Raw genomic sequence first — 26,975 nt, forward strand, 5'->3', positions numbered from 1 at the left:
GTGCTGTGTTTTTTTGTTTGTTTGTTTTGTTTTTTTGAGGCATCGTCGCATGTAACCCGGACTGTTTGGAAAGTCACTAGATCTCTGGGGATGACTGAACTCCTGATCTGCCTCTGCCTTCTGAGTGTGGGATTCCAGGCGTGCGCCACCACGCCTGGCTGTCTACTGTAAACATGTTGTCAATCACTTATGCATTAGAGATGACCTAGGTAGTGTGTGTAGCTGCCCCTTCTGTTTTAAATCTGAGCATCTTTCATCCCGCCTGAATGTTCTAGTAAGTTAACCACAAATATACTTTGACAGCCAAGCAGTGAACTTGGGGTGTGGGGACCAGGAAAGACATACTGGCTTATGGAGGCTCAGTATCAGCCTTTGGGTTGGGGACACAGTAAGGCAATGTCTGAAATGGATTCTGCTTCAAGGATTAAAGTCAGTGCTGTCTGACGTGGCAGGAAAGAGCAGCTCCCGAAGCCATGGTGCAGATTTCCGTTTCCTGGGGGAGGTGTGGGTGGTCCAGGGGGTAGACCTCTAACCCCAGCATGGTTGCCTTTTACCTATGGCTAACACCTGTGGATTTCATTTTCACACCCAGTGATTAAGATGCCTTGGAGGGAGACAGGAATCCAGCCTGGCATCTTCCCCCATCCCTGCCCTGCTTTCTCCTTTCTGTGCAGCTTCAGGTGCAGCCATTGGCCACACCCAGCCACTGGCCACGCCCAGCATAGCTGTCTTCTGTACTTTGCCTCCTGCCTAGCACATTACACCCTGTTCTGGAGATTTGCTGTGTCCCGTGGGTTGCATGTGACACGAGTTCCAGTGGAGGGGAGCTGTGTAGTCCATGTGCCCTCGGTAACTCGGTGCCTCATTGTAAACCGCCAAATGACAAGGTAGAATTCTGAGGCCAGGGTGGTGGCACACACCTCCAGTCTTAGCACTGGGGTAAAAGCAGGAAGATCAGGCTTCAGCGTCATCCTTGGCTACATAGGGATCTCAAGACCAGCCCGAGCTATATGAAACTCTGTCCAAAACAATTAAGAGGTAAAATGGTGAATGGTATCAGTTGAAAAGACCATTCATTTTCATTCTATAAAACCATTGTTTTAAACATGCATTTGTATTTTAATGAACTTTTCTTGTCTTTTTTTTTTTTTTTTTAAAGATGGGGTCTCTGTAGCCCAGGCTGCCTCATACTTGCTCTATAGCTGAGGATGGATATGAACCTCTGACTGTCCCCCCTCCACCTCCTGAGGTCTAGGCATGCAGGAGGACACCAAGAGCCCGGCCCCTACAGTGCTTGTCAAACCGCTAATGACAGGGAGGGGCTTGTGGGGAGGAGGGTGATCACAGAGCCAGGGGTCTAGTTGGGTAGGGGAATAACTGCCAGCTTTCCAGCAATTTCAGACAACTGTAGCTGTCAGCACTGATGCCCTAAGAATGGAGAGCTCTCAAAGGTGTCTCACAGAGAGCGGTGACAGTGTATGCTAGGAGACGTGGCTGTACACGTGATGAAATGTCACAGTGTGTCCTGTAAATACATACGATTATTATATGTCAACTGAAAAGAAAAAATATATTTTAAAAAATGAAGATTGGTATGGTGGCCAACACCTTTAATCCCAGCACTAGGGAGGCAGAGACAGGCAGATTTGTGAGTCCAAGGGCAACCTGGTCTACAGAGTGAGTTCTAGGACAGCCAGGGCTACGCAGAGAAACCCTGTCTCAACACACAAAATTAAAATTAAAATACACGAAGGTCCACATGGCGGTGCACACCTTTCCTCCTTTAACCCCAGTGCTCCCGAGGCAGAGGCAAGCAGGTCTATGAGTTTGGAGCAGGCTGATTTAATAGTGAAACCCTGCCTTTAAATGATGATAAGGGTGTAGCTCAGTGACTAGGGTACCAGCTTGGCATGGGCACCACAAAACATTGTGAAATAGATCATGGAGCTGAAAAGCAAGCTATAACCAGGTGAGAAACACAGGCTCGAGCAACGTGAACTATCCCACCCTGAAAGGCAAGTTTGCCAAGAATGTTTTCTGCATTAACATCAGTGTTTTACGTTTTCAGGTGGGCCAGAGCAAGGGCCAAGTGTGGAAGGTCTGAACGCCCCTGGGAAGGCTACACTAGGTAATGTGCTGACCCTTCGTCCGTCTTTGAGTTCTGTCTCTGTCTCGGTTCTCAGAGTGATCCAACATTGTGACTGAAGCCATTAGTGAGCGTTATCAGGACAAGCTGCTGTTCTGATTAGCCATCGTGGCCATCTACCTTGCTGATTCACACACATGCCCACACTAAGCTGAGGTCAGAGTGTACCCTCATCAGGAACTCAGCACCTTCTTCTTGTTCTGAACCTCAAAGCCAGTGCCTTGTTTTTAAGCGACTATAATCAGATATGGCCACGCCTTACATTTTTATATATTAGAAAGTAGCCACATTGATGGAGAACAACCAAACCTTCCGGTCATTTTCATCATGTGTCACACTCCTCAGAGTGAGGAGGTGCTACAGGAGGCAGGTGAAACAGGAGTCTAAACCAGAGCAATGCACATAGAGAGTTCCCCGTGGCCATCCTTTTCACATGTGACATCTAGCGCTAGTCTCTTCCTCAGGGGGACGGTGGGGGGTTTTCCCACCATGGAGGCGTGTGTGTGTGTGTGTGTGTGTGTGTGTGTGTGTGTGTGTGTGGTATATTTGGTATGTGTGGTGTGTGTGTTCGTGTTGGAGTGGCATGTATATTAGGCAGGTATAGTAAGGGCTCTACCACTGAGCTCTGCCCCCCAAGCCCAAGATTTTATTCTTCCCAGGTCACTAAAACATAACCTAAGCCCAGATTATATAACCGCCTATCGAAAATGACGCAGGAAGTGACGTTTTAAAGAAACTCTATAAAGCGTGTATTTTTGTGAAACTTAGAAACTACTGATGTGGAGATCTTAGTGGAAAAGAGGCAGCTACTGAATGACAGGACGTTTGTCTTGTCTCAGAGATGGCAGGATAAGGGTTGTGTTTAAGCCCAGCCCAGGCGTTAGCTGTCACACAGTGCTGGGCCATTTTCCTGTTTCTGAGCCGATGCTATTCCTCAGTGGTAGAGCACTTGCCTACAGCTGAAGCCCAGGGATTGATTGCCAGCACCACAAAGGATTGATGATGGTCATGATGATAATGGTATAAGAATGATGGTGATGATGGTGGTGGTGATGGTTATATGCAAGAGGAGCAGTAAAGAACGGCCAGCATGACCACTGTGTGGTATGCTTAAGGGAAAGGTTTTTAGTGTGAATAAGAGTGAGAGAACATCAGAGGCACCTGGAAGAGTCCAGAGCAGAGAGAAAAAGAATCAGACTGGACATGGCCAGGGCTGCCTGCAAGAGAAGGGAGAAATAGTGCCTAGGGAGAGAGCAGGATGAAAGCCAGAGCTAGTTTATATAAAAACTGGGGATGGGAATAATAAAAACAGCAGGGATCTGAGGGGACACAGGGGAGGGGTTTGAAATGTAAACAAGCACTTGAGAGACTTGAGGAAGCCTGAGGGCCCGCATGGGCTTTGGGATGCAAGCACAGGTATATGTCAATGGAGCCATGTGTCCCTTTTGCCACAGGCAAGGCACACGACTCCTTTTGGCAGACGGGAATCAGTTGAATGCTGGCTTTTATCTGACCACCCAAAAACCTATAGTCCAGTTTGAGCTCATTTCTAGACAGATGGACAGCCCAAGACCTTGAGAGCTAACAGTGGTGATGAGGATGAGGGTGGTAATGATAGTGGTGATGTTGGTGGTGATGGTAGCAGGGCTGGTGCTGGTGGTAGTGCCGGTGGTGGTGATGGTAATGAAGGTGATGGTGGTGGTGAGGATGATAATAAGAATGTGTCTTCATAACTCGGTGACAGAGCACTTGCCTAACATGCATAAGGTCCTGTGGTCTAACCCTAGCAACAAAACTACTAATGGAATAATGATAACATACAAAGAAAATTAAAACCACAGACATAGCTCAGCAGTAGGGTGCTTGCTTGTTAGTACTCCTGAGGTCCTGTGTTCATTCCCTAGCACCAGAATCTTTTTTTTTTTTTTTTTTTAAAGAGAGAGCCAAAGACAGGGTGCAATCATTACATGGTGGTCAGATTCTTGACAGGAGTGGGGCTTGTCAAATCAGGCCATGACCTGGTATACCCAAGCACAGCTCTGGGGGCTCCCCTGCCCCGCCCCCAGAGAGTGCAGTCACCTCTTCAACTTGATAAGACTGCACAAAAGGAATGGAGTCTGTCCAAGTTAGGGCCAGGGAGCCGTGTCTTTTAACCACATAGGTGTGATCGGAGGGTTGAAGTTGGCAGGGTGCTAGGCTTATGCGCTCATCCCCTGGCAAATGACAAAGGTCACTGAAATTATCACAGAATGTAGCTGGAGCCCAAAGGCTGGTGGAAACTTAGATGGCACATGCCTGGGTGGGGCTCCTTTAGGCCAAGGACAGCACACAAGGCTCCAGGCAGCAACAAAAGCCGGGAGGCCACAGGCAGCAGAGAAGTCATCTGGAACAGGAGCCAAAGGGACAGGAACTGGATTGCTGGCGCAGTACTGAAGAGCACTGGCTGCTCCTGCAGAGGAGCCGGTGCAGTTCCCAGGATGAGAGATGGTAGCTCACACCCATCTGTAACACTAGTCTCAGGGGGTCTGATGCCTTCCACTGACCCCCGTGAGCGCCAGGCATGCAGACGGCACACAGGTATACATTCAGGCAAACACACACACACCTAAAATGGGAAAAAGGAATCACAGGAGCAGGAGGCCCCTCTGCCGAGCAGGACAATAAGTATTGAAAGACGGACATCAAGCCATGTCACATAGAGAAAGGAAGGACCCCCAGGCCCCTTCTCACCTGAATGGCAGCCATGCTTTAGGAGTTTTTGATGCATATGATTCAATAGAGTATTCTTTTGAAAAATTCTTTTATTGCATCTTTTTATTTGTGGAGTGGGGTACATGTCATAGCATGTGTGTGGAGGTCGGAGGAGAGTTGGCAGGAGTCCACCACATGGGTCCCGGGATGGAACTCAGGTCCTTAGGTTTGGCAGCAAGCGCCTCTACCCATTGTGCCATCTCACTGTTTAACTGCTGCCCCCCCCCCAGAATGAGCCCAGACGGTTCCTTTCGTATGATGCTGAGAACAGGGGTCTGCTCTGAGTTGGGGTGGTGTATGGCAATACCCTGAGGAAACCCCAACCTGAGAACACGCAGAGACTTGAATGTTCTAGACCACCAGTAAATAAGGCATCTTATTTATACAACCCACTAGAACAAAGAAGTGACGTGGGATTTCTACATATCTGACCTTATTTATTTATTTTCTTGGCAGAGGTTTCATCCATTATAAAAAAGAAACCAAATCAAGCAAAAAAAGGAGTGAGTATCACGTTATATAAAAAAAAATACACAGAAATTTGGCTCTCAAACTAGAGATCCACTTTCTCCTGTAATCTTTTTTTTTTTTTAAACTGGAATACATTCATTGCTTTCATAAGCCAGTGTGGTGGTACATGTCTTTAATCCCAGCCCTTGGGAGTCAGAGGCAGGCAGATCTCTGTAAATTGAAGGCCGGCCAGGGCTACACAGTAAGACCCTCTCTCAAAACAAACAAACTAACTGTATTAGGATCCATCCCACACTAATCAGAGCAGAATTCTCACTTATTTTGAGCCATAAGATAATGTTTTGGTTTTTTTGTTCAATGAGGAGTGTTATACTTAGTATTTTTTTTCCTTTTTTTGTTTTTTTTGTTTTTATTTGTTTGGTTGGCTTTCCAAGACAGGGTTTCTCTGTGTAGCCTTGATTGTCCTGGACTCACTTTGTAGACCAGGCTGGCCTCAAATCACAACAATCTGCCTGCCTCTGCCTCCCCGAGCGCTGGGATTGCAGGTGTGCCACCGTGCCATATACATTTAGTATTTTCTAGAAGGCATGTTTAACCTGGTTTTCCTTCTGCTTGTGATGCTAAAAGCCATCCGTGTCCTGTGAGGACCAGAGGAAGACTTTATGAAGAATTTTCCACTAAACTGATGCCCTACAGTGTCATTTCTGCAGGCAGGGGTTGGGGTGGCGGCTCCCCCACTCTCCCACTCCGCCCCTCACCCACTCCAGCTACCTCACTAGGCGGTTTTGGCTAACACCTTGAATCAAGTGAATCCCGTGGGCTTCATTCTGTGCCCTGGTCTGTAGTGGGCGAAGGACACTGCCAGCCTCCCAGAGCAGAGAGAACTAAATGCTTGTCACAGGCTGGCCAGCTCCCAGACCTCAGAGCGCACGGCTGCGTTACAGGTTTTGACTGCCTTAGTGGAATAAAATCTTACATGTGTTCCAGCTTGGAGCCAGAAAAGGAGGCCTGGGAGCCCAGAAGCTGACAAATACATCCTTCACTGAGATCGAAAAGCAAGCTCAGGCGGTGGACAAGAGGAAGGAGCAGGACGACCTGGCCAGGGGAACCCCCAAGGAGGAGTCCATGTGAGCTCAGTTTTGCTTGCTCTAACACAGCCTAGGGAGCAGAGCTGTCTGAGCCTTGACTTGCTTTGTTTTCCAAACACCTTGTATTTTGGGTGAGCATGCCACGCAGGGTGTGGCTTCACAACACATTATGTCATACTGGCATGTGGGTTGGAAGAGACAGGACTGGTGGCTCTGCAGAGCATCGGTGGACCCTGAAGGGGCCCTGGGCCGGAAGGGCAGATGGGTGCCATGTCAGGGAAATGCGCAGCTAGTCTGTGTGGCATGCCGCCTTCTACCCAGGAAGCTGACTGTAGCAGAAGAGACAGGCTAGCCAGCACTTCCCACCTTCCACAGGGGTCGCCTAAGACCATGAGCAAATCCAGATTTTCACATTATGGCTCCTAACAGTAGCAACATTACAGTTCTAAAGCAGCGATGAAAATAACTTTATGCTTGGGGGTCAGCACAACATGAGGAACTATGATAAAGGGGCACAGCGTTAGGAAGGTTTGAGACCTAGCCACTGGGCCGACTTAGCATGCAGGAGGGCACGGTCTCTCCCCAGGACAGAAAGACCGTCAGCCATGCTGGTAGGACACAAGTGATTGTAATCTTGTGGGTAGCAATGGGGAAGCAATGAGGCTCAATTGTGGAGCGCTTGCCTAGAGTATAGGAGAGGGATCCCGGAGCTTGAGGCCCTCATTGGCAGGGTAGAAGGAACCTGAATGTCTCTTGATGAATAAAGTACATGATAGCAGGACTTTTGGTCTACCAGTGGTATAATGACACAGAGGCTTTTTAACAATTTAAAGCTTAGGCCTTTTAGCTAGGGCAATCTCCCAGCCAGCTTTCTAACTTAACCCAACTAATCCTGCATCTCACCATGTCGCTAGCTCTACCTCTATGCTCTGCTCCGGCCAGCCAGCCAGTCACCTCGTTGTCTGTCGGCCTTTGCTTTCTACTCCCAGGGTCCCTCTCTCTCCCGGAAGTTCCGCCCTCCACTTCCTGCCCAGATATTGGCAGTCACCTCTTTATTACAACCGATAGGCAAGTGAAGAAAGATGAATATTTACAAAATATAAGACCGGTGATGGACCATAGAAAGAACAATGCCAAGATCTGGCGGATACCTAGCAATCAACAATTGATTGTGCAGGCACACCTTCACACAATGTACCCCCAAAGACGCGTGTGTCCTCATAGTGCAATCTAATTGAGCTATGAAAAGATGAATACATGGATGTACTTTGAAAGTTTATACAAAGAAAGAAGCGACATGCAAAACTTCACAGGGTGTGGTCATCCCTACAGGAAGTGTCCAACAGGAAGATCACAGAGTTAGAGGCCAAGGAGGGAGAGGGGTGCTGCCAATGCAGAGAGAAAGGCAGCATGACCCTGGGGGGTCTTGGGGTTTTTGTTGTTGTTGCTTTTTCAAAGTTTATTTATTTGCATATGCATGCCCTCACATACTGCATGTGTGGAGGTCCGAGGACAATGTGCAGGAGCAGCTTCTCCGGGTTGACCATGTGGGGTTCAAGTATCAACTCTGGTTGCCATACCCAGCAACCCGTTCTGCTGCTGGCCAGATAGGAGTATGCACCATCTTCCATGGAGTCTTCCTCCCGTGTGGACGATCTTCCATGGAGTCTTGTTCCTGCATAGATTGTCTTCCATGGAGTCCTCTCTCTGTGTGGACAATCTCTTGTGGAGTCTTTTTCCTGTGTGGACTGCCTTCCATAGAGTCTGGCTTCTGAGTGGACCATCTCCTGTGAGTCTTGTTTCTGTGTGGATTGTCTTCCATGGTGTCTCAGTTTTATGTGGGCCGCCTCATGTGGAGCCTTGTTCCTGTGTGGACCACCTTCTGTGGAGTCTCCTTTCTGTGTGGACTTATTCATGTGGGGTCTGCATGAACTGTCTTCTGTGGTGCTCTGTTTTTGTGTGGACTGTCTTCTGTGGTGCTCTGTTTTTGTGTGAACTGTCTCCTGTGGAACCTTCTTTCTGTGTGGATCATCTGTGATGTTCTGTTTTTGTGTAGACTGTCTTCTGTGATGCCCTGTGTCTGTGTGGACTGTCTTCCGTAGAGTCCTGTTTCTGTGTAGACTTTCTCCCATGGAGTCTTCCTTCTGTGTAGACCATCTTTGGTGATGTCCTGTTTTTGTGTAGACTGTCTTTGATGTCCTCTGTCTGTGGGGACTGTCTTCCGTGCAGTCTTGTTTCTGTGGGGACCGTCTTCTGCGGTTCTCTGTTTCTGCGTGGACTATCTTATGTGAAGTCCTGTTTCTGTGTGGACTGTCTCCTGTGGCGTCTTCTTTCTGTGTGGACCGTCTTCTATGATGTCCTGTTTTTGTGTGGACTGTCTTCTGTGGCGATTGTTTCTGTGTGGAGTACCCTCTATAGAGTCTTGTTTTCATGTGGGCTTTCTTCTGTGGAGTGTTGTTTCTTTGTGGTGATTCGTTGTGGTGACTGTCTTCTGCGGTGATTGTTTCTGTGTGGACTGTCTCCTGTGGTGTTTTGTTTCTGTGTGGACTATCTTCTATGAAGTTTTGTTTCTGTGTGGACTGTCTCTTGTAAAGTCTTATTTCTGTGTGGACTGTCTTTCGTGGAGTCTTGTTTTTGTGTGGACTGTCTTCCGTGGAGTCTCGTCTTTGTGTGGGCTGTCTTCCACTGACTCTTATTTCTGTGTGGACTGTCTCCTGTGGATTCTTCTTTCTGTGTGGACTACCTTCCATGGAGCTTTGTTTCTGTGTGGGTTGTCTCTTGTAAAGTCTTGTACCTGTGTGGACTGTCTTTCGTAGAGTCTTGTTTTTGTGTGGACTGTCCTCCATGGAGTCTTGTTTCTGTGGGGACCGTCTTCTGTGGTGCTTTGTTTCTGTGTGGACTATCTCCTGTGAAATCCTGTTTCTGTGTAGACTGTCTCCTGTAGAGTCTTCTTTCTGTGTGGACCATCTTCTGTGATGTCCTGTTTTTGTGTGGACTGTCTTGTGTGGTGATTGTTTCTGTGTGGAGTGTTCTCTATAGAGTCTTGTTTTTATGTGGGCTTTCTTCTGTGGAGTCTTGTTTCTGTGTATACTGTCTTCCCTGGTGGTAGTTTCTGGATAGACAGTCTCCTGTGATATTCTGGTTTTGTGTGGAGTGTCTTCTATGGAGTCTTGTTTCTGTGTGGAGTGTCTTCTACGGAACTTGTTTCTGTGTGGAATGTCTCCTATAAAGTCCTGTTTCTGGGTGGACTGTTTCCTGTAATGTACTGTTTCTATGTAGTCTGTCTGCTGTGATGTCCTGTTTCTGTGTGGCTTGCCATTTTTGTGAAGTATCCTTTGTAGAGTCTTGCTTTTGTGTGGACTATCTCCTTTTATATCTTGTTTTATTTTTGTGGTTGTCTCCTGTGTAGTCTTGTTTCTGTGTGGACTGTCTTCTGTGGAATCTTGGCTCTGTATAAACCATCTTCTGTGATATCCTTTTTCTGTATGGATTATTTCCTGTGATGTTTTGGAACCGTGAGTACTGTTTTCTGTGGTGTTCTGTGGACTTTCCTCTGTGGTGTTCCGTTTCTGTGTGGATAGTGTCATATGGAGTGTTCTTTCTGTGTGGAACATCTTCTGTAATGTTCTGTTTTTGTAGGGACTTTCTCCTGTTATATCTTGCTTTTTTGTGGATGTCTCCTGAGGAGTTTTGCTTCTTTGTAGACTGTCTTCTGAGGTGTTCTGTGAACTGTCCTCTGTGGTGGTCTGTGAACTGTCCTCTGTGATGTTCTCTGGACTATCTTCTGTGATGATTGTTTCTGTGTGGACTGTCTCCTGTAGAGTCTTGCGTCTTCGTGGACTGTCTTCTGTGGTGTTCTGTGCAGTGTCCTCTGTAGTGTTCTCTGGGCTATATTCTGTGGTGATTTTTTCTGTGTGGACTGTCTCCTGTGGAGTCTTCCGTCTTCGTGGTCTGTCTTTTATGGTATTCTGTGGACTGTTCTGTGTGATGTTCTGTGATCTATCTTCTGTGGTGATTGTTTCTGTGTGGACTATCTCCTGTTGAGTCTTGCTTCTTCGGGGACTGTCTTCTGTGGAATCTTGGCTCTGTGTAGACCATCCTCCGAGACGTTCTGATTCTATGTAGATTGTTTCCCATGATGTGGTGTTACTGTGAGGACTGTTTTTTGTGGTGTTCTGTCGACTTTTCTCTGTGTTGTCCTTTTTCTGTGTGGACTGTGCAATATGGAGTGTTTTTTCTATATGGACCATCTTCTGTGATGTTCTGTTTTTGCGCGCACTGTCTTCTTGCTTTTTTGTGAATGTTTCCCATGGAATCTTGCTTCTTTGTGGATTATCTTCTGTGGTGTTCTGTGGAGTATCCTCTATGGTGTTCTCTAGACTGTCTTTTGTGGTGATTGTTTCTGTATGGACTGTCTCCTGTAGAGTCTTGCTTCTTTGTGGACTATCTTCTGTGGTGTTGTGTGGACTGTCCTCTGTGGTGTTGTGTGAACTGTCCTCTGTGGTGTTATGTGGACTGTCCTCTGTGGTGTTGTGTGGACTGTCCTCTGTGGTGTTCTGTGGACTATCTTCTGTGGTGACTGTTTCTGTGTGGACTATCTCCTGTGGAGTCTTGCTTCTTCGTGGACTGTCCTCTGTGGTGTTCTGTGGACTGTCCTCTGTGGTGTTCTGTGATCTATCTTCTGTGGATATTGTTTCTGTGTGGTCGTTTCCTGTGGACTCTTGCATCTGTGTGGATGGTCTGCTGTGGAATCTTGGCTCTGTGTGGACCATCTTCTGTGATGTCCTGTTTCTGTGTGGATTGTTTGCCGTGATGTGTTGTTACTGTGAGGACTGTTTTCTGTGGTGTTCTGTCGACTTTCCTCTGTGGTGTCCTGTTTCTGTGTGGACTGTGTCATATGGAGTGTTCTTTCTGTATGGACCGTCTTCGGTGATGTTGTTTTTGTGTGGACTGTCTTCTGTGGTGATTGTTTCCGTGGGGAGTATCTTCTATAGAGTCTTGTTTTATGTGGACTTTCTTCTGTGGAGTCTTGTTTCTGTGTGGACTGTATTCTTTGCTGTCTCTTGTCTTCCTGTGTTTTTTATCTACTTTAGCTGGAATTGTTGTCCACCGTATAATGCAGGTTCTTTCAAGGTACAGCTTAGATGACATTTATTGAAATCCTGACAACAGTACCTGGAGCACAGTAGGAGTTCAAGCAGTGACAGCACACAGTAGGTGCTTGGCCAGTGTGACTTGTTCCTGTTAGTACTGATAACAGTTTGCTGTGTGACACTTAGACACTAAGTCCAGATGGATTGAGATTGTTATTTCCCTGTTCAGCTCTCAGAAGGCCAAGGGCAGCTCAGACCCGTGTAAACTTTCTTTACAACAGGAGTGAAGCGTCCGACTCGAATTTCTCTCTTTTCATTATTTCTGACCTGGGCAGAGGCAGGTTAGCTCAGCTGTTGGGAAGTGGCTCTGCCTGTGCTTCTGGGGCTTGAGGTAAAGTCAGAAGCCAGGTGAAACAGGAGCTATGGGAGACGCCCACGCCCTCCTTTGTGTGGTCAGGTGGCTGAAGAGGCTGGACACAGGGAGATTAGTGTGGGGTGCCTGCCACACCTTGCTTCCATGTGTCTGTCCCTAGGATTCATTGATGTGGGCTTGGCTTGTAGCTTGTGCACAGAGCCTTTGCCAGGCGTGCGAGAAGCCTCTAGGCAGAGGTGCATGGTGGGGAGGGAAAGAATGATTTCCTTGGAAACGCAGTTTGGCAACTCAGTTGCCTTTCTCCGGGCTGACTACCTGTCACTGCTGCCTGTCACAGCTGTACATACCTGTCTCATCCTTGCCCCAGCTCTGTGTTTACCAGGGGAAAGTGAGGGTGCTCTTCTGGAAGCTGGTGGTTCTAGTTACAGCTCAGGAACCGGCGGAGAGCGGCTTCATGTCCTGCACCATCACACTGTGAAGCTAATGGCCCTCACAGAGCCTCATCCTGGGTGGCTACACTGCTGGCTTTGAGTCCCCTACAGCCCTCCAAGAGGAGAGAGCGCATGCTTGTGAGACCAGACGGTCCTGTCAGGGGTCCTAAGATGACGCCTCCCAGGGTCTTCCTGGCTCTTCATTCACCTCCAGAGGATCAGCTAGCGCCGTTACAGACACCTGATAGCACACTGTTGACTTGCTGAGGATGACTATAGTGAGAACGTTCAAGAAAAATGACACCCTCCAGGTCAGAGCTAACCCAAGGAATCCCCTGTGTCTTGTTACAAGAAGGAAAGGGCAAAAGCAAGTGTAGAGTTTCCCTAGAAAGAAACTCTGTCTTCCCGGCCCTGTCACAGGAGCCACCTTTGCACAGGACTCTGGCAGCGGGGTGAGGGCTCCCTGGCGCTCGCTGTCCAGGGTCTGTGGGGGCAGATAGTGGGTAAGTCGGCATTTCCCACAGCACTGAGAATCACTGTCTTGCTTCTGGGGAGCAGAGCTTTCTTCATGAGCTTAGGTATAACTTGCGCGTGTGGAACCTTGGAGCATGGGCAGTGTCCACATACCTTCCAGGCCTGGCACCTTGTTTAACAGAAATCAGAGTCTGGCTGGCAGCACGGATGACATGGTGAGGCTGATGACCTGTTCAGTCACCAGAATCCATGGTGGGAGGAGAGAGTTGACCCCACAAGTTGTCCTCTGACGTCCACACACACACACCCTGGCACATACATGCCTCCCACCCCACACACAACAGCTGTGCACACAATAGTGATAACATGGTTGGGTTTCTCTGTGTAGCCCTGGCTGTCCTGGAACTCACTCTGTAGACCAGGCTGGCCTCGAACTCAGAGATCTCCCTGTCTTTGCCTCCTGAGTGCTGGGATTAAAGGAGGTGTGTGCCACCATGCCCGGCCTAATAAAATTATTTGAAAGCTAAAGACTGTGGCTGGGTGGGTGGTGACTGTCCATTTCAAATATTCTCAGAAGCCTGATACATAAAGAGACCTATGGGAAATTGTTTGTAATACAGACAATCATTTATTTAGGAAATCAATTTTAGATATAATTAAAAAGAATTAACTGAACGCTGTTGTCTATTTGGATGTGGGAATTTGCATGTTCATGCAGGTGCCTGCAAAGGTCAGGAGAGGGCGTCAGATCGCCCAGAGCTGGAGTTACCTGGTGTAACTCCCATATTTTCATCTTAACAAAAACAAGTGGGACTAACCGTCTACACTGCTATGTCCTAGGGAAGTGTAATCAGATGTCAGTCAGAGAGAGGATCCTTTGGGGAAGTAACCACGGTACCAGACAATCAGAAGAATAGCCAGAAAGTCCTAAGCTTGTATTTGAGAGACTTGAAAGCCAGGGTCTGTCAAGAGTGCCAACTAGAGAAGGGCAGGGAGACGTCTGAAGCTGACGAAGGAATTGCTTGTCTCTGGTCTGTCTGTGATTTTAGGGTAAGGCCACAGTTCTAAAGCTGAGCTAAGGAGAGTGTGCTTTTCCCAGCAGCGTTTCATCATTGCGATTGGCATACAAGGATCTTGAAATTCACATGAAGAAAGATGAAAAACTGAACCTGAGCGGCCAGAAGAAGGCGGAAGCCGAGAGGCTGGGCATGGGCTTTGGAAGCTGCAGGAGGTAGGTCCGAGAGCCCGGGGCAGCCCAGGAGTGTCTGCATCCTGTGAAGGGTAGGCCATGGGCTCCTTTCAGCTGCGTTTCCTCAGCTCCCTCTCCTTCCCCATGGTTTGGCTTTGCTTTGGTATTTAGCACAGTCTGGCTAGGGCTGGAGCTTCATGGGGGCAGTGTGAACAAAGCCCTAGGGTGGGTCCCCAGCACCATAGAAACAGACTTGGGGGTCCGCTCAAGGCCATTCGGAGCTACAGGGTCCCTGTCTGTGTCGAAACAAACAAATACGGAATAGTTGTGGTGAAGCTTAGTGGCATATGCCTCAAATCCTATCTCTCAGGAGGTAGAGGCAGGAGGATCAAGAACCTTAAGGCCAGCCTGGGCTGTATAGCAAGTTCAAGACTAACCTAGACTGCAAGAGACGGTGTGTGTGTGTGTGTGTGTAAGGCATACCTGGTTCTTGGCGAGAAGGAAATAGTCTGCGTTTCCACGGAGTATGCACTGGAGTGGATGCCACAGCACACACCACGAGGGTGGCCGTCTCCTTGCAGAGCATCCCTCAGAACGACTTCCCCCTTCAGAGGTCACACCGGGTCCCCAGCCTTCCTGACCAGCTTGTGTTTATTCAGAGTGCACCCTGAAGCATCGCTTGGTGTGGTAGGAAGCCAGCGACGTAATCACTCCTGTTTTCTCGTCCTCTCAAGTGGCATCTCCCACTCGGTGACTTCAGACATGCAGACGATCGAGCAGGAGTCACCCACACTGGCAAAGCCGAGGAGGAAGTACCAGGAGGACCCGGACGAGTCGTACTTCACCTCCAGCTCCAGGTGGTCTGAGCACTGCAACGGCCATGGGCGTGGGAGGGGTGGGCCCTAGGGATGGGCTCCAGCGCAGAGCCCGGCACAGAGTCTATGCCTGGGAACCAAGGCTGGGCCCACAGCGTAAGGGGCAGTGTTTACAACTGGGAAAACGTTTGTTGATACAGTCAACAACCGAGAGGCAGATGAGCTATTTCTATGTACCGTGAGAGTGGAGTGGGATAGAGTCTGGTCTCTAGGTCAAGGGCCAGAGCACACCCAGACCGTCAGCAGCTTCTCTGTCAGAGCTCTGGCTTCTGGGAGCTGCCAGCAGCGTCCAGGAGGAATCTGGATGTGCATCTCCTCAGGAAAGCCACTGTGCTCACAGGGGATCCCATGAAACCAGGACTACATGGTCCTGTCCTTTTGTGTTCACTGTCTGCTGGGGCAAACACGAGCGGGGCATAAGGCCGTGGTGAGGACAACTGTCATCTTGAGTACAGTCATGGTCAGGGTCTGTACTCTTCCCTAAGGGAAGTTGGGGTGGCTTTGGTATAGCATGTAGGTTTAGAAAGCAGGAGCCTGGTTTGAACATAGCTGTGCCACATAAGAACTGCGAAGCAGTGACCAAGCACTGAAATGCTTGATGCTGCAGCCTCCTCATCTGTAGATGAAGGACCCTGGTGGTGCCCGCCTCGTGGGCTGCATAGGGAGCGCTGAGACAAGACTACAGACAGAGCACGTGGCTCTCCTGGTGGCTCGCTTCTCCTGCAGCCAGAGACATGGGGTTCCAGGAATGGCCAGGCGGGCAGCTGCATTAACCATGCCAAGGACCCTTCCATATCCGGAGTTGGTGAGGATGGGACATGTCTATCAGTGACGGTGCTGCCAGTCACACAGGCTTCCTGGTGTCACATGGCCAGCAGTCTCGGATTTCATAGGTAGAACGAGCATAGGTCATGTTCTCTAGAGTCAACTGTGAAATGGCTGTTTCCTAGCTAAGCTCCTAGGAAAGGAATTGTGCGGACAGCGCATTCCCTTTCTTAAAGCACAACTCCAAGTTACTTGAGTCCCAGCATTTTAGAGAGCTGGCCTCTTCATGGCTCCTTGTTGGCATAGTCAGACACCTCCTGCTGCCCTGCCTGCCCCTCTCCAGCCGGCATACTCTTCAGCCATGTACGTGGGTCTGTCCATACTGTGCCACTTGAGAAAATCTAAATACGTGTTACCCAGGAGAAAACTCAGGTCGTGATTAGACATGGAAAGCACACATCAGGTCCTTCCACAGACGGTTTTAATGAGGGCTGGCCTGGTGTCTGAGGAACCTCGCCTTCTCCCCATCTGTTGGTGACTCCCCAGCTCACAGGCGATGCCCATGGAAGGTGGTATAGGAAGAGGCAGAGTCACTTTCATGGAGAGCCATTTCTGTGCCTGGGTAGCAGGACCGGTTAGAAAAAGGGTTCTGGGGAAGGTTGCACGCTGAGTGGAGCCTTTCCCATCCCCACAGCCCCAGGTCACGGAGCCTTCAGAAACTCCTCTTCCATGGCTCAGTCAGAAGGTTCACTCCCAAAGGCTCAAAGGCCTCTGTGCCAGGGACCAGGTACTCAGTCTGAAACCTGGGCTAAACGGTGTTTCCATGTAGAGCAGAGAGATTTTGGTGCCATGAGGATGGGACCTGCAGGTTGCCTAGGGACAGAAACATCCCTCTAGTTCACTTGGTGACCACAATGACAGAGCAGGATTGAATTAGGCACTTTGGCACCAGAGGCGAGGTGAGGTGAACACACTCTGAAGGCCAGCATGTCGGTGCCACAGAGTGCTTTCACTGCTTCCAAATTATCCATCAGCCATTAGAACTTGCGCATCATGAATTATGGAAGAGCTGTTTCTACTAAGCAAGGGGACATATCCTTGCATGGTGTTGCATAGAGTTTCATTATTTCCAGATTATAAATGATGCATTATTATAATACTGCGTTCAGAATAATGACACTGGACTGCCTGGCTGAGCCCCGTGGAGTCTGAATGGCCTGTGGTGGGGGATGTGACTGGCGGCAGGACAGGGTGCTGTTAGGGGCTTTCGACCAGGGATGTGCAGGGGTGTGTTCAGAGGGGAAGCAGCAGCAAGGACAATCTCAGGGGGTGGTAGGACCTGGCAGTGAAAGCCCAAGCTGGGTGAAGGTCAGTGAAGAGGAGAGCTGCTGCGTCCTGGCGTGGGCTGATGTCTGCCCAGGCTGGCTGGCATTGAGTGTTGCCTGTGCACGAACATGGAGTCCTTTGTGAGTGAATGAGGAGTAGGGAGGACCCCATGTGTGGACTGCTCGGGACACCTGTGCAAGTGGCATCTTGTTTTACAGTTTAAAAGTACTCTAATGTCCCTCCAGCCCAGATATGGTTTTTGACTTACATAGTTGAAGAATGTTCCTGTCTTGGAGTGGTGCAAAGCCCCAGCGTATCCTTGTTGAGAAGATCCTGAATATCCCGGCCCCTCCCCATCCAGTGCTGACACCTCCCCCACGTGCTTCTGAGGGACCCGCCAGCCTCTTCATGGCTCTACCACAGGGCGTCACCGCCTGAGGCTGCAGCAGCCAAAAGGCCCCACTCTCCCCCCAAGCCCTCAGAGAACATGGCTGGCTGGAACACGGTTCCTGGGAAGACCTTAGAACACGGACGGCTCATGTCAGCTCGTGTCCATTGACCTATCTCATGTCATGCCTGCCCTTTATCTGCCCGCCTGACTGGGCGGGAAGTCAGGTTCCCCCATACCCGGAAGCAACAGGCCCCCCTAGGAAGGAACATCCACGGGCGCTCCCTGGTCACTGTTTCCTCCTGTTCCAGCAGGTACTTTGACGATCCCATGGAGCTAAGAGGCGGCTCCTTTTCTAGCTGGGATGACAGTGCTGATCCCTACTGGAGGAAAGACAGCAGCAGAGACCCGGAGCCCGCCACGAAGAGCACGGGCCCCTCAGACAGGTGGGCGCTGCGGGCTGGGGAGCCAGGTGCCTGTGTCACAGGACCAGCAGCTGACGTGCGTCTTGTCTGCCTTAGGAAGTGGCTGTGCATTGGGGTGCATGTCACAGACCCCTGTGACTGTTAGAAAGCAGGTGTGAGGGCCAGCTCCCTGGGGACTGCCACTCCATGGGTCAGGGTGACCTGCCCCGTGAATGAAGGAAGGAATGAGTCCTTCCTTCGGTCAAGGACTGTTTGCAAACTGTGAGAGTCCCTTCTGTGGAAAACAGTTTCATGAACTGTTGAGTCTCATGTGTGTGTGTGTGTGTGTGTGTGTGTGTGTGTGTGTGTGTGTGTGTGATGCTGGCATGTTTCTGGGTATGGATTTATGTGTTTGTGGAGGAGTACTGTCTGTGTGTGGGCCTGGGGGTGTATGCGTGTGGGTGAGTATGGCTGTGTGATGCTAGGGATGGGGGGGGTGTGCACGTAGGTAGGTGGGGGGGTGCTGTCTGTGGGCAGAGAGCATGGTGCTGGGAATTAAACCCAGCGCCTGGAGCATGCCTGGCCAGCACACTGCACAGAACTACACCCGTGCCCTTTGATTTCTCTTGTTTTACTCTCAGACAGTGTTTCACTGAGTTTCCCAGGCTACCTCAAAATTGAGATCCTCCTACCTCAGCCTCAGATCCCAGCTCATGCCACCACACCTGACACAGTTAAAATAATTTTGCCCAGCACACGGTCATGTGGTGACCACCAAGAACAGGCCCCCAAGCTTCCTGCCCTGTCCTCAGCCCTGGGCCCCTGATTGTTTGTTTATTTGTTTGTTTGTTTGTTTTGTTTTGTCTTTGATCTTCCCATGAGGGAAGGTGCTATGTGGGTTGGTCGTCCAGTGACTGGCCTTACCAGGACACTCTGACCTCTGTGACCTGACTGCAGCCATTCAGGTTGAGGTTGCTTCCACTCCACAGCTCAGCTGTTGAAGGGCTTCCTCTACAATTAATGTCAGGAGCCCACCATTTATTGTCCACCCCGAGGAACTTCACACATAACCTGAGGCGGCCCAGTCACCCTGGTACCCGGATGTCCTGTTACCCCATGCAGTTCACATGCGGTTCGTGTGCGCCCACACAGTGTAGTCAGTGTTTCCTGACACAGCTGAAGGCGAGACTCCACGCAAGTGGAAGTGTGAACTGGGTTTGCTTCACCATGGCTTGGTGTCTTTCACTGTAGGCCCAGTGCTCGCCGGAAGCCGGACTATGAGCCCATTGGCAGTACAGATGAAGCCCAGAAGAAGTTTGGCAACGTCAAGGCCATTTCCTCAGACATGTACTTTGGAACACAAGCCCAGGCCGATGTAAGGATGCAGAGAGCTCCTACAGGAGCCCCAAGAACCAGGAAAGAAGCTTAGCTGTGGGGACCATGAGAGGACAGGCTGCTCAGGGAGGAGGGGCCTGACCAGAGGGCCCCCAGACAACAGTGCTGGAGCCAGGACCAGAGCCCAGGCCTGCCTGGGTAGCTATGGAGTCAGGAACCCAGTCTCCTCGCTTTTCCACCTCTCTCTGGAGAATAGCCATCAGTCAGTAGCCTTTGAGTAAATTTAGGAGGTTTCTATGCAGCAGAAATTACGTTTGATCAGTTTAACCATAGTTAAATGAAGCCTGGATATGTTTGTGGGCGGATGCTTCATTAGCCAGCTGTCTCCTGTCTCAAAAACAAACACATTCATCCAGGAGTCTGGCTGAGCTGAAGCTAAGTCTCCCTCCTCCCATAGTGCTGAGGGGCAGGGCTTGAGCTCTGAGGAGTCATTCCCTGAGGCTGCTAATTTATCTCACAGCAGAGGCCTCCTTGCCAGAGGGACCCCTCCAGCCCTCCAGCTGGGTTTTATCTTAAAGTTGGTGGGCTGGGATACAGCTCTTAGAACAGTGCTTGCTCTGGGTTCCATCCCCACTTCTGTACACACACACACACACACACACACACACACACACGAAGCCATTCAAGTTGACATGCTAAGTGTGTGTGAGACACTGAGGACTTTCTTCGTGTGGCTAAGCGCAGTCCGTGAGCTCTGGCCGCCCCTCATACTGACCACAGCGGCAGTGCTGTGGGCTGCTGCCCCACCCACCTGTGACCTACACCACCTCAGAGCACACCCATCTCCAGGGCCTGGCTTAGGGTGACATGGAGCAACAAACCCATTCCAGTCTCTCCTCAGCAGTTCTTGGAGTCTAACTGGATCTTTTTCTGTCTAGTTTGAGACCCGGGCGAGGCTGGAGAGGCTCTCAGCCAGCTCCTCCATAAGCTCCGCAGATCTTTTCGACGAGCAGAGGAAGCAGACGGCAGGTGAGGGGCCTACGGGACACCATGGCATCCACAGCCCCAGCATGTGCCCCCTCCGTAGGACCTTTCCCTTCCCAAGATTCCATGCCCCATCAACTTATGTCTTTGTCCCTGTGTGATCAATGAGAACTGAAGCTGTCATGCCAGGTGTCCTATGAGGAGACCAAGCCATGAAGTTGAGGCCACAGCACCCTTATCACCTGGCACTGTTTTGATACCCAAAACATTGTTCATACAGGAGGCAGAAGGTTTCTGTAACCTGTGAAGCGCCAGCTACTCGCTGGCTGGGGTCATGGCAAGGTTAGCCTCCATCTGTGGAGTGGTTGGACCTGAGGTACTGTATAAGGTGCCAGCCAGTCCTGGAATGAGTCCCAGACTCACCTCATGGGCCCCTCAGCCCTCAGGACACAGAGGCACAAGGGAGGGGATAACTCTTCGGGAAAGACACAGTGCAAATTGGAAACGGGTGGGTGGAGGGGAAGTGCCTGTCTGTGCTGCTCCTCCCTGCTCTGATGACCACGAGGTGTCTGGCCATCCCAGGGCCGCAGTCCAGCCCTGAGCCCAGGTGAGGGTCCCACAGCAGGCCCTTCACTGCCGGTACGGGGCTGCGCCTTCTACACCCACCTGTGAACCCCTGTCCCAGAAGGCCTGCGTGAGCACCTCACACAGCCTCCACCAGGCTTCAGGGAGAGCGTGACATGGCAGCAGCTTCTGAGATCATGTCAGGGAAGGAGGAGGAGGTCTCAGGAGCCCGAGCTGCAGGCTGAGTGTTCTCGGCACCCTCGTCTGCAGCATTTACTTCACAACCAGCCTGGCTTTGGCATACAGAAGGCCTGAGTGTTTGTGCGGTGTCCAGGATGGTTACCCCAGCACTGCCAGCTTGCTGGGCTTAGGCAGGGAGAGCCGTTCCAGGCTGGTGTGTGCTGGCAGAGTAGATGGCAGGTAGGCAGCAGTGTCCAGAGAGACAGGTGGGCCAGCCTGGCAGGCCGGGGGCCTGACTGAGCTAGGCAGGGGCCAGGGTTCCCTGGGCCTGCCCTTCCTGACCGTCTCCTAGGGTGGGAGCATTGTTTTCAGTCAGTCACTGCCCAGCGAGGCGTCAGCTAGAGCAGCTCTGACTCCAGGCTTGCTTTTGCACGTCCTGGCCTTTTGTCAGGCCAGCTTCCTGCTGTGATGAGACCCTGTCACAGAGCCACTCAGCCTCCCCAAGGTCTCCTGCAGAGCGCCTACCCTGGTGGTGCTGGCTCATCCTGTTGGAGCCAAACAGGCAAGTCAGTCCCAAGACCCAGGTTGCTGAGAGCTTCTCATGCTTCTCTATTCCAATTTCCTGGAACATTTACTCCCAAACATTATTGTTTTTTTTTAAAAAAAAGGAAAAGAAAAAGAAAGCTCTTTGAAGTGAACACGCCCTTCAGATTGCTACAGAGCTCTGGCCAGTCCAAGCTTGCCTCCTTCCCCATCACAAAACAAAGGTCCATTGAACTCTGATCCCCTGTTCAGGGCAATGTGGGGTCTCTGTGAGGTGCCCCCTAGAGTGCCAGGCCACCCCTGGCGATGGCTAGTGGGCTGCCTTGAGCAGAGCTTGCCGCCAGGGCTGGGCCCAGGTAGTTGGGGCTGCCCGTCTGAAACCCCACCACTTCTCAGCTCAGGATGCCTCGGCCACTGCCCTGAGCTGCTGGGACAGCCTCGTAAAGGATCACGCACCCTGTAGGCCATTTGTAGACTTATTTGGCGTCCAATTCAGCAAAGAGCCTAAGCTAGGGTTAGAAGCAATTCTGTGGCCTCATCCCTGATCACAGCCACGTGTCAGATCAAGCAGTCTGGACTTCATGGTCCATATACATGCCCCCTTCAAAGCAGATCCTTTATGGGGTGTAAGTAAGCGTCGTGGATGTACTCAGGGCTGGTTCCTGCTAGAGAAGGTTGAAAGATGAGTGAGAAGCATGTGTGAGTACCAAGACTACCCCGGCACAGCAGGGCCAGTGAGTATGTGGACTGGGCCTGTGTGAGAAGGGATGGAGAGCTCAGGGCCCCAGATGACAGAGTGGAGGGAACTATGTGACGGCCATGTTAGAAAAAAGCTCAGTTCCTAGCTTATTTCTTTGTGCTTTTAGCATACATGAGTGAGTGTGTGTGCATGCGTGTGGAGAACGAAGACTGGGAGAAATCTTCCTTCCTCCCTCTCCACCCTGTTCTTTGAGGCAGGGTCTCTTAAACAAACCCAGAGCTCACAGATTAGTCTAGCAAGAAGCTTGCTCTGAGAAATCCCTGATCTCCACCTTTCAAGCACTGGAATTACAAGCCGGCTGCCACACACATCACATCATGTGGACTCAGTTTGTCTTCACACTTGATGAACGCTTTATCCACAGAGCCATCTCTCCAGCCCCCTCAGTGTCCCTTTCAAGAAGAGTGACAGATGGTTCCAGTCACCCTGAACTACCTCCATGTAAAGTTGGCTCAAGGGCCAGAGGCACGGCCTCCCAGAGCATGTGGGCCGCCACCCCAGGCAAAGTGTACTCTCTCAGGCCTGATTGCTCGTTCCCCACACCCTCAGGCAGCACCACCCTGAGACCCAGATTCCAGCTCTGATGTCAGCTTCTTCGTGGCCGCAGGGCCCACCTCAGAGAAGTCACTGCAAGTGTTTGATCCTTGGTAGATCCGTCATCCTTTGTTGTTGTTTTTTTTTTTGTTTGTTTTTTTTGTTTTGTTTTGTTTTCTGAGACAGGGTTTCTCTGTGTAATCCTGGCTGTCCTGGACTCCCTTTGTAGACCAGGCTGGCCTCGAACTCACAGAACTCTCCCTGCCTCTGCCTCCCAAAAGCATATGCCACCATGGCTGGCAGTTCCATCATTCTTCAAGTAGTGGACTTTTCTCTTAATCTGTCTCCTTTTCTGAGAATTTAATGTCCCATTAAAGAGCATCCATGTTTCCCCCGGAGGGTGGGAGGGACAAAGCCCTGAGTTCTCAATGACCCCTAGGCTCCTCTGTTTGCAGCCCCTCTAATGGTACTGGCCTTCCTGTCGGTACGTTCTCTGTCCTTCATCCTGGCTGCCCCCATGCCCTCTCTTCTCTGCCAGAGCCGTCACAGCACGCGTGCTGGAACCCTTGTCCTTGTGCTGATACACTGTCCTCGTGTCCAGTCACAAGTATTCAGCCTGTTCCTCATCCTCCCCAGGTCTCCCCGCCCCCTCCAGCTTCCCTGGGCCTGTGGGGCCCCCTCAGGCCTCCCTGAGATGGTGCCTCACATTGGGATTGAGGCACCATCAGTTGCCTGACTGCAACAGTTCAGGGGAGGACCCATCTTCTCTTTCCTGCGCCCTTGGCCCTTGACAGAGCCCGAGTCACGTTTGTTGAATGAATGATTGAACACATGGAGAATGAACGAACAAGGTACTCTCCTAGCCTGGAGCCTGCCTGCTGCCCAGCGCAGGACCATGGCCCTTCCAGTACACCATGGCCAGTGCCGGGCATGATAATATGTCTGATTCTAGTTTGATTCCTGAACCTAGTACCATGTCCCTGTTGCTGTGGTGGCTGAGGAGCTTTGTGTTGAGGCCAGTACTTACCACTGAGCGCTGCCCTCCTGCAGGGCCCCTCTCTCAGGACACAGCTGGCGCTTGGGAGGAGGCTGGAGAGGCGGGTGGGTTCACTGAGCTGTCCTTAGAAGAGGGGCAAGCTGGCATCTCTCTGTGTGCAGGAAACTACAACTTTTCAAATGTGCTGCCCAACGCCCCGGACATGGCACAGTTCAAGCAAGGCGTTCGCTCCGTTGCCGGAAAACTCTCCGTCTTTGCCAATGGGGTCATGACGTCCATCCAGGTGAGTGAAACAGTGCTGGAGCTCCCTGGGGGGCCTGGCTGTGAGCTGAAGGCTGTGCTGTGGAAGGGCCCAGGCATCATGAAAGCCCGGAGCTATGAAGTATGTTGAAATAGTGCCTGTAATCTCTGCCACTGGGGGCTGTGGCAGGAAGGTCCTGAGTTCAAGGTCTGTCTGGGCTGAGACCCTGCCTCAGAACAGTGTTTTCCAAGTTCAAACTCAGAGATCCTCGTGTCTCTGCCCCCTGAGTGCTGGGATTAAAGACATGTGCCAGGGCTGGAGAGATGGCTCAGTGTTTAAGAGCACTGTCTGCTCCTCCAAAGGACCCAGGTTCAATTCCCAGAACCCACATGGCAGCTCAAAACTGTAACACCAATTCCAAGGGATCTCATACCTTCACACTAATGCATATAAAATTAAGTAAGTCATCAAAAAAAAAAAAAAAAAAAAAGTAATGTGCCACCAAGCCCAGCTTTTTGTTAGTTTTCATTTTTTTTTGAGGCAGTCTCACTATGTATCTTAGCAGGCTTGGAGCTGGCTATGTAGACCAGGCTACCCCAGAACTCACAGAGCTGTTTGCCTTTGCCCTGCTGGGTACTGGGATGACAGGTGTGCACCACCATGCCTGGCTGCAGATGTTTTCAAGCGAAGAGGGAATTCTGTTGCTGTGTGACTGTACGGCCTCCTTTTCTTGGTGGCACATTCTGGGCAGCTCTCTGGCATTACAGATTCTCCAGAAGCCGTCTTCTACGGCGTGAAAACATGCATATCTAATTTGCCCATTTCCCACGCTGGGCACCGCGCTGTGCTTTGATCTCGGAGGTTTCTTTTTATTAGTGTATGCTCATTGCACACGATCCTGGGTTACCTAAGGACGCTTTCATAATGTACAGAACTGACCTTATGAGTATTTCCCCCACACCTCTACCCTTTACTCCTGCCCTCTCACGCCGGTCCCCTGAGTGCCCCCAGACAGCTCCCTTCTACCTTACACCATATACGTAGACATCCTTTCATGTAGCCATAGAAATATTTGTCTTTCCATGGTGGTCTTGATTCACTTCCTAGACGATAAGGCAAAGGGGGGGGGGGCTGTCTCCAGTTGTGCGAATGGCTTCCTTCTGGAATCTTCTTGCCTACGTGAAGTCACTTTAGAGGCATTCTACGAGGGAGATGTTGAGTGATTTTGACATTGCCACTTGCGGGTCAGTGGAGGCTTCATGACAGACCCTGCTGAGGCCTTGATGGGAATGTGAGGAGAGGGAGCCTAAGGCTGAGAGGCCGGGAGCCCCCCTCCATTTCTTCAGGTCCTGCTGGCTCCAGGCAGGCCGTGCCCTGTTTTGTGGGTGACCTTCCTGGTGTTGGAGTCCTCCCACTGGTGCAAGCAGAGGCAGAGCGTAAACCTCCGTGACAGGAGCAGGCTCCACAATCTAGGTTTTGGACTTCAGACATGGACATCCCTCGGTACGTCCATCACGCATGCTCCTGGACTCCTCAGGAGGTAGCCCCGGCCCCGGCTGCTGCCTTGCAATCCTCAGTGCAGCCTCGGAGCCCTGGGCCTTAGGCACCTCTCACAAGATGTAATCCTAGGCGGGTCTCCAAACCCCCGCTTGACCTCCTGGCCATGGAGAGGCTGTCCACAGTGCTGACACCACTCAGTGCAGAGACTTCAACCAGCGACAAGAGCCACATGACCCTCATCAACAGCGGTCACGTGGTACGAGCGTGGTAAGAGACAGACGCAGTGTGCCCGTGGTAAATGTTGGTCTGCTTCTCTCTAGGACCGCTACGGCTCTTAATCCTGGTGAACCCCACCTCAGATGGACCCGGGACCACATCTGGCGGCGCCGAAGCCCCAGATGCTTCGTAGGCAGGTTCTACTAGTTGGGAAGACACCTGCGCGCCTCTCAGTTTTCCTATTTCCTTTGAGACATCCCCATTTCTATGTAGCGGAGCTTCGCTCTCATTTCTGGTTTAGGTTAGCTCCTTGTGTCAGTCAAGCATACCCTCGCTTTATCTCTGTGGAATCTTTAGTTCTAAGAGCTGGGAGCCTGAGCTGCCGACTCCTCCCACCTCTCTCCGGGTTGGGAGCCCGGGGCACAGTCTCCTTGGACTGTGGGCTCGGGGCTGCCAGCACTAGCTGGTGCTGGGTGGCTGGGGAAATAAAACCACAGCCCACGCTTCTCACTGCAAAGGAGCAAACAACAAAAAGCAAGACTAGAAGTGCCCAGCCCCCAGCTGACAGATCGCCTCACGTGTGTCCCCACACGGCCAGGAGACTCCAGACAACACAACACTTACAGCCATCTGTCACCTTGTAAATTATTTTGTACATTCTCTACACTGAAAAATGTTCCCCAGTCCTTTCAACAAACCTGAGATTCCACGATGCCAGGGGAGTTCATTACAGCCTGGTGACAAGGTGTTAACACTCGAGAGGATGGGCTGGGCCAGCTGAGTGCTCCCAGCAGGGTGGGCGGAGCGCAGGCTGAGTGGGCAGGCAGCGTGGCCTCAGGATGCTGCTCAGATTCCGGGAAAGGGCGATTAGAATTGGGTGGTTTTGTTAATATTTTTTTATCTTGACCTTGATGTTCCAAAAGTTACAGATAGATGTAAATCGATAACGCTGTTTGGCTGTGTTTTAGACAGCACCAGAATATATTGTTCAGCGCAGTAAGATATATTTGAAATTTGATGAGCCAAAAATGTGATTTCAGATGACTATTTTGTGACTCTTTCTTAAAAGGTCCAGTTTGTAGACTTCTAAATATAACAAACAGCACAGCAGACCCTGTCGCCTGTGTCGTCATTTCACGAGGGCCCTCGTAACGAATCACTGTAAACTGGGCATTGGGTGGCTCTGGCACGAGCCACATCTGTGTTACTTATGGGTGGGGCTGGCAGACGGCATCACAGCACAGTGGGTAGGTGGGGCCTCGGGAACAGAGCGGGCATCCATGCCACAGCTGCCTCTCAAGCTCCCGAAGTACATGGGAGCCTGGCATGGCACCACTCACCTGTAGC

At 50.9% G+C, this 26,975-nt stretch overlaps 1 protein-coding gene across 5 annotated transcripts in view; it reads left to right on the forward strand.

Annotated features, from left to right (window-relative positions):
• Arfgap3 (ADP ribosylation factor GTPase activating protein 3) overlaps positions 1 to 26,740 on the forward strand; it is a 47,905-nt gene extending 21,165 nt beyond the window's left edge. For 2 of the 5 annotated variants that reach the window (XM_055626897.1, XM_055626901.1), the window contains exons 7-16: positions 2,069 to 2,128; positions 5,354 to 5,400; positions 6,356 to 6,495; positions 13,927 to 14,058; positions 14,751 to 14,873; positions 17,682 to 17,816; positions 19,026 to 19,149; positions 20,048 to 20,138; positions 23,833 to 23,954; positions 25,733 to 26,740. In XM_055626897.1, the coding sequence (XP_055482872.1) occupies positions 2,069 to 2,128; positions 5,354 to 5,400; positions 6,356 to 6,495; positions 13,927 to 14,058; positions 14,751 to 14,873; positions 17,682 to 17,816; positions 19,026 to 19,149; positions 20,048 to 20,138; positions 23,833 to 23,954; positions 25,733 to 25,750 (992 nt within the window). In that variant the 3' untranslated portion in view covers positions 25,751 to 26,740. The remainder of the gene's footprint in view (positions 1 to 2,068; positions 2,129 to 5,353; positions 5,401 to 6,355; positions 6,496 to 13,926; positions 14,059 to 14,750; positions 14,874 to 17,681; positions 17,817 to 19,025; positions 19,150 to 20,047; positions 20,139 to 23,832; positions 23,955 to 25,732) is intronic. The other 3 variants (XM_055626899.1, XM_055626898.1, XM_055626900.1) reach the window with 3 other exon arrangements.
• The last annotated feature ends 235 nt before the right edge of the window (positions 26,741 to 26,975 follow it).

The sequence above is a fragment of the Psammomys obesus genome, unplaced genomic scaffold (genome assembly GCF_907164565.1).
Source record: "Psammomys obesus unplaced genomic scaffold, mPsaObe1.curated_primary_1811, whole genome shotgun sequence".
NCBI classification, from domain to species: Eukaryota; Metazoa; Chordata; class Mammalia; order Rodentia; family Muridae; genus Psammomys; species Psammomys obesus.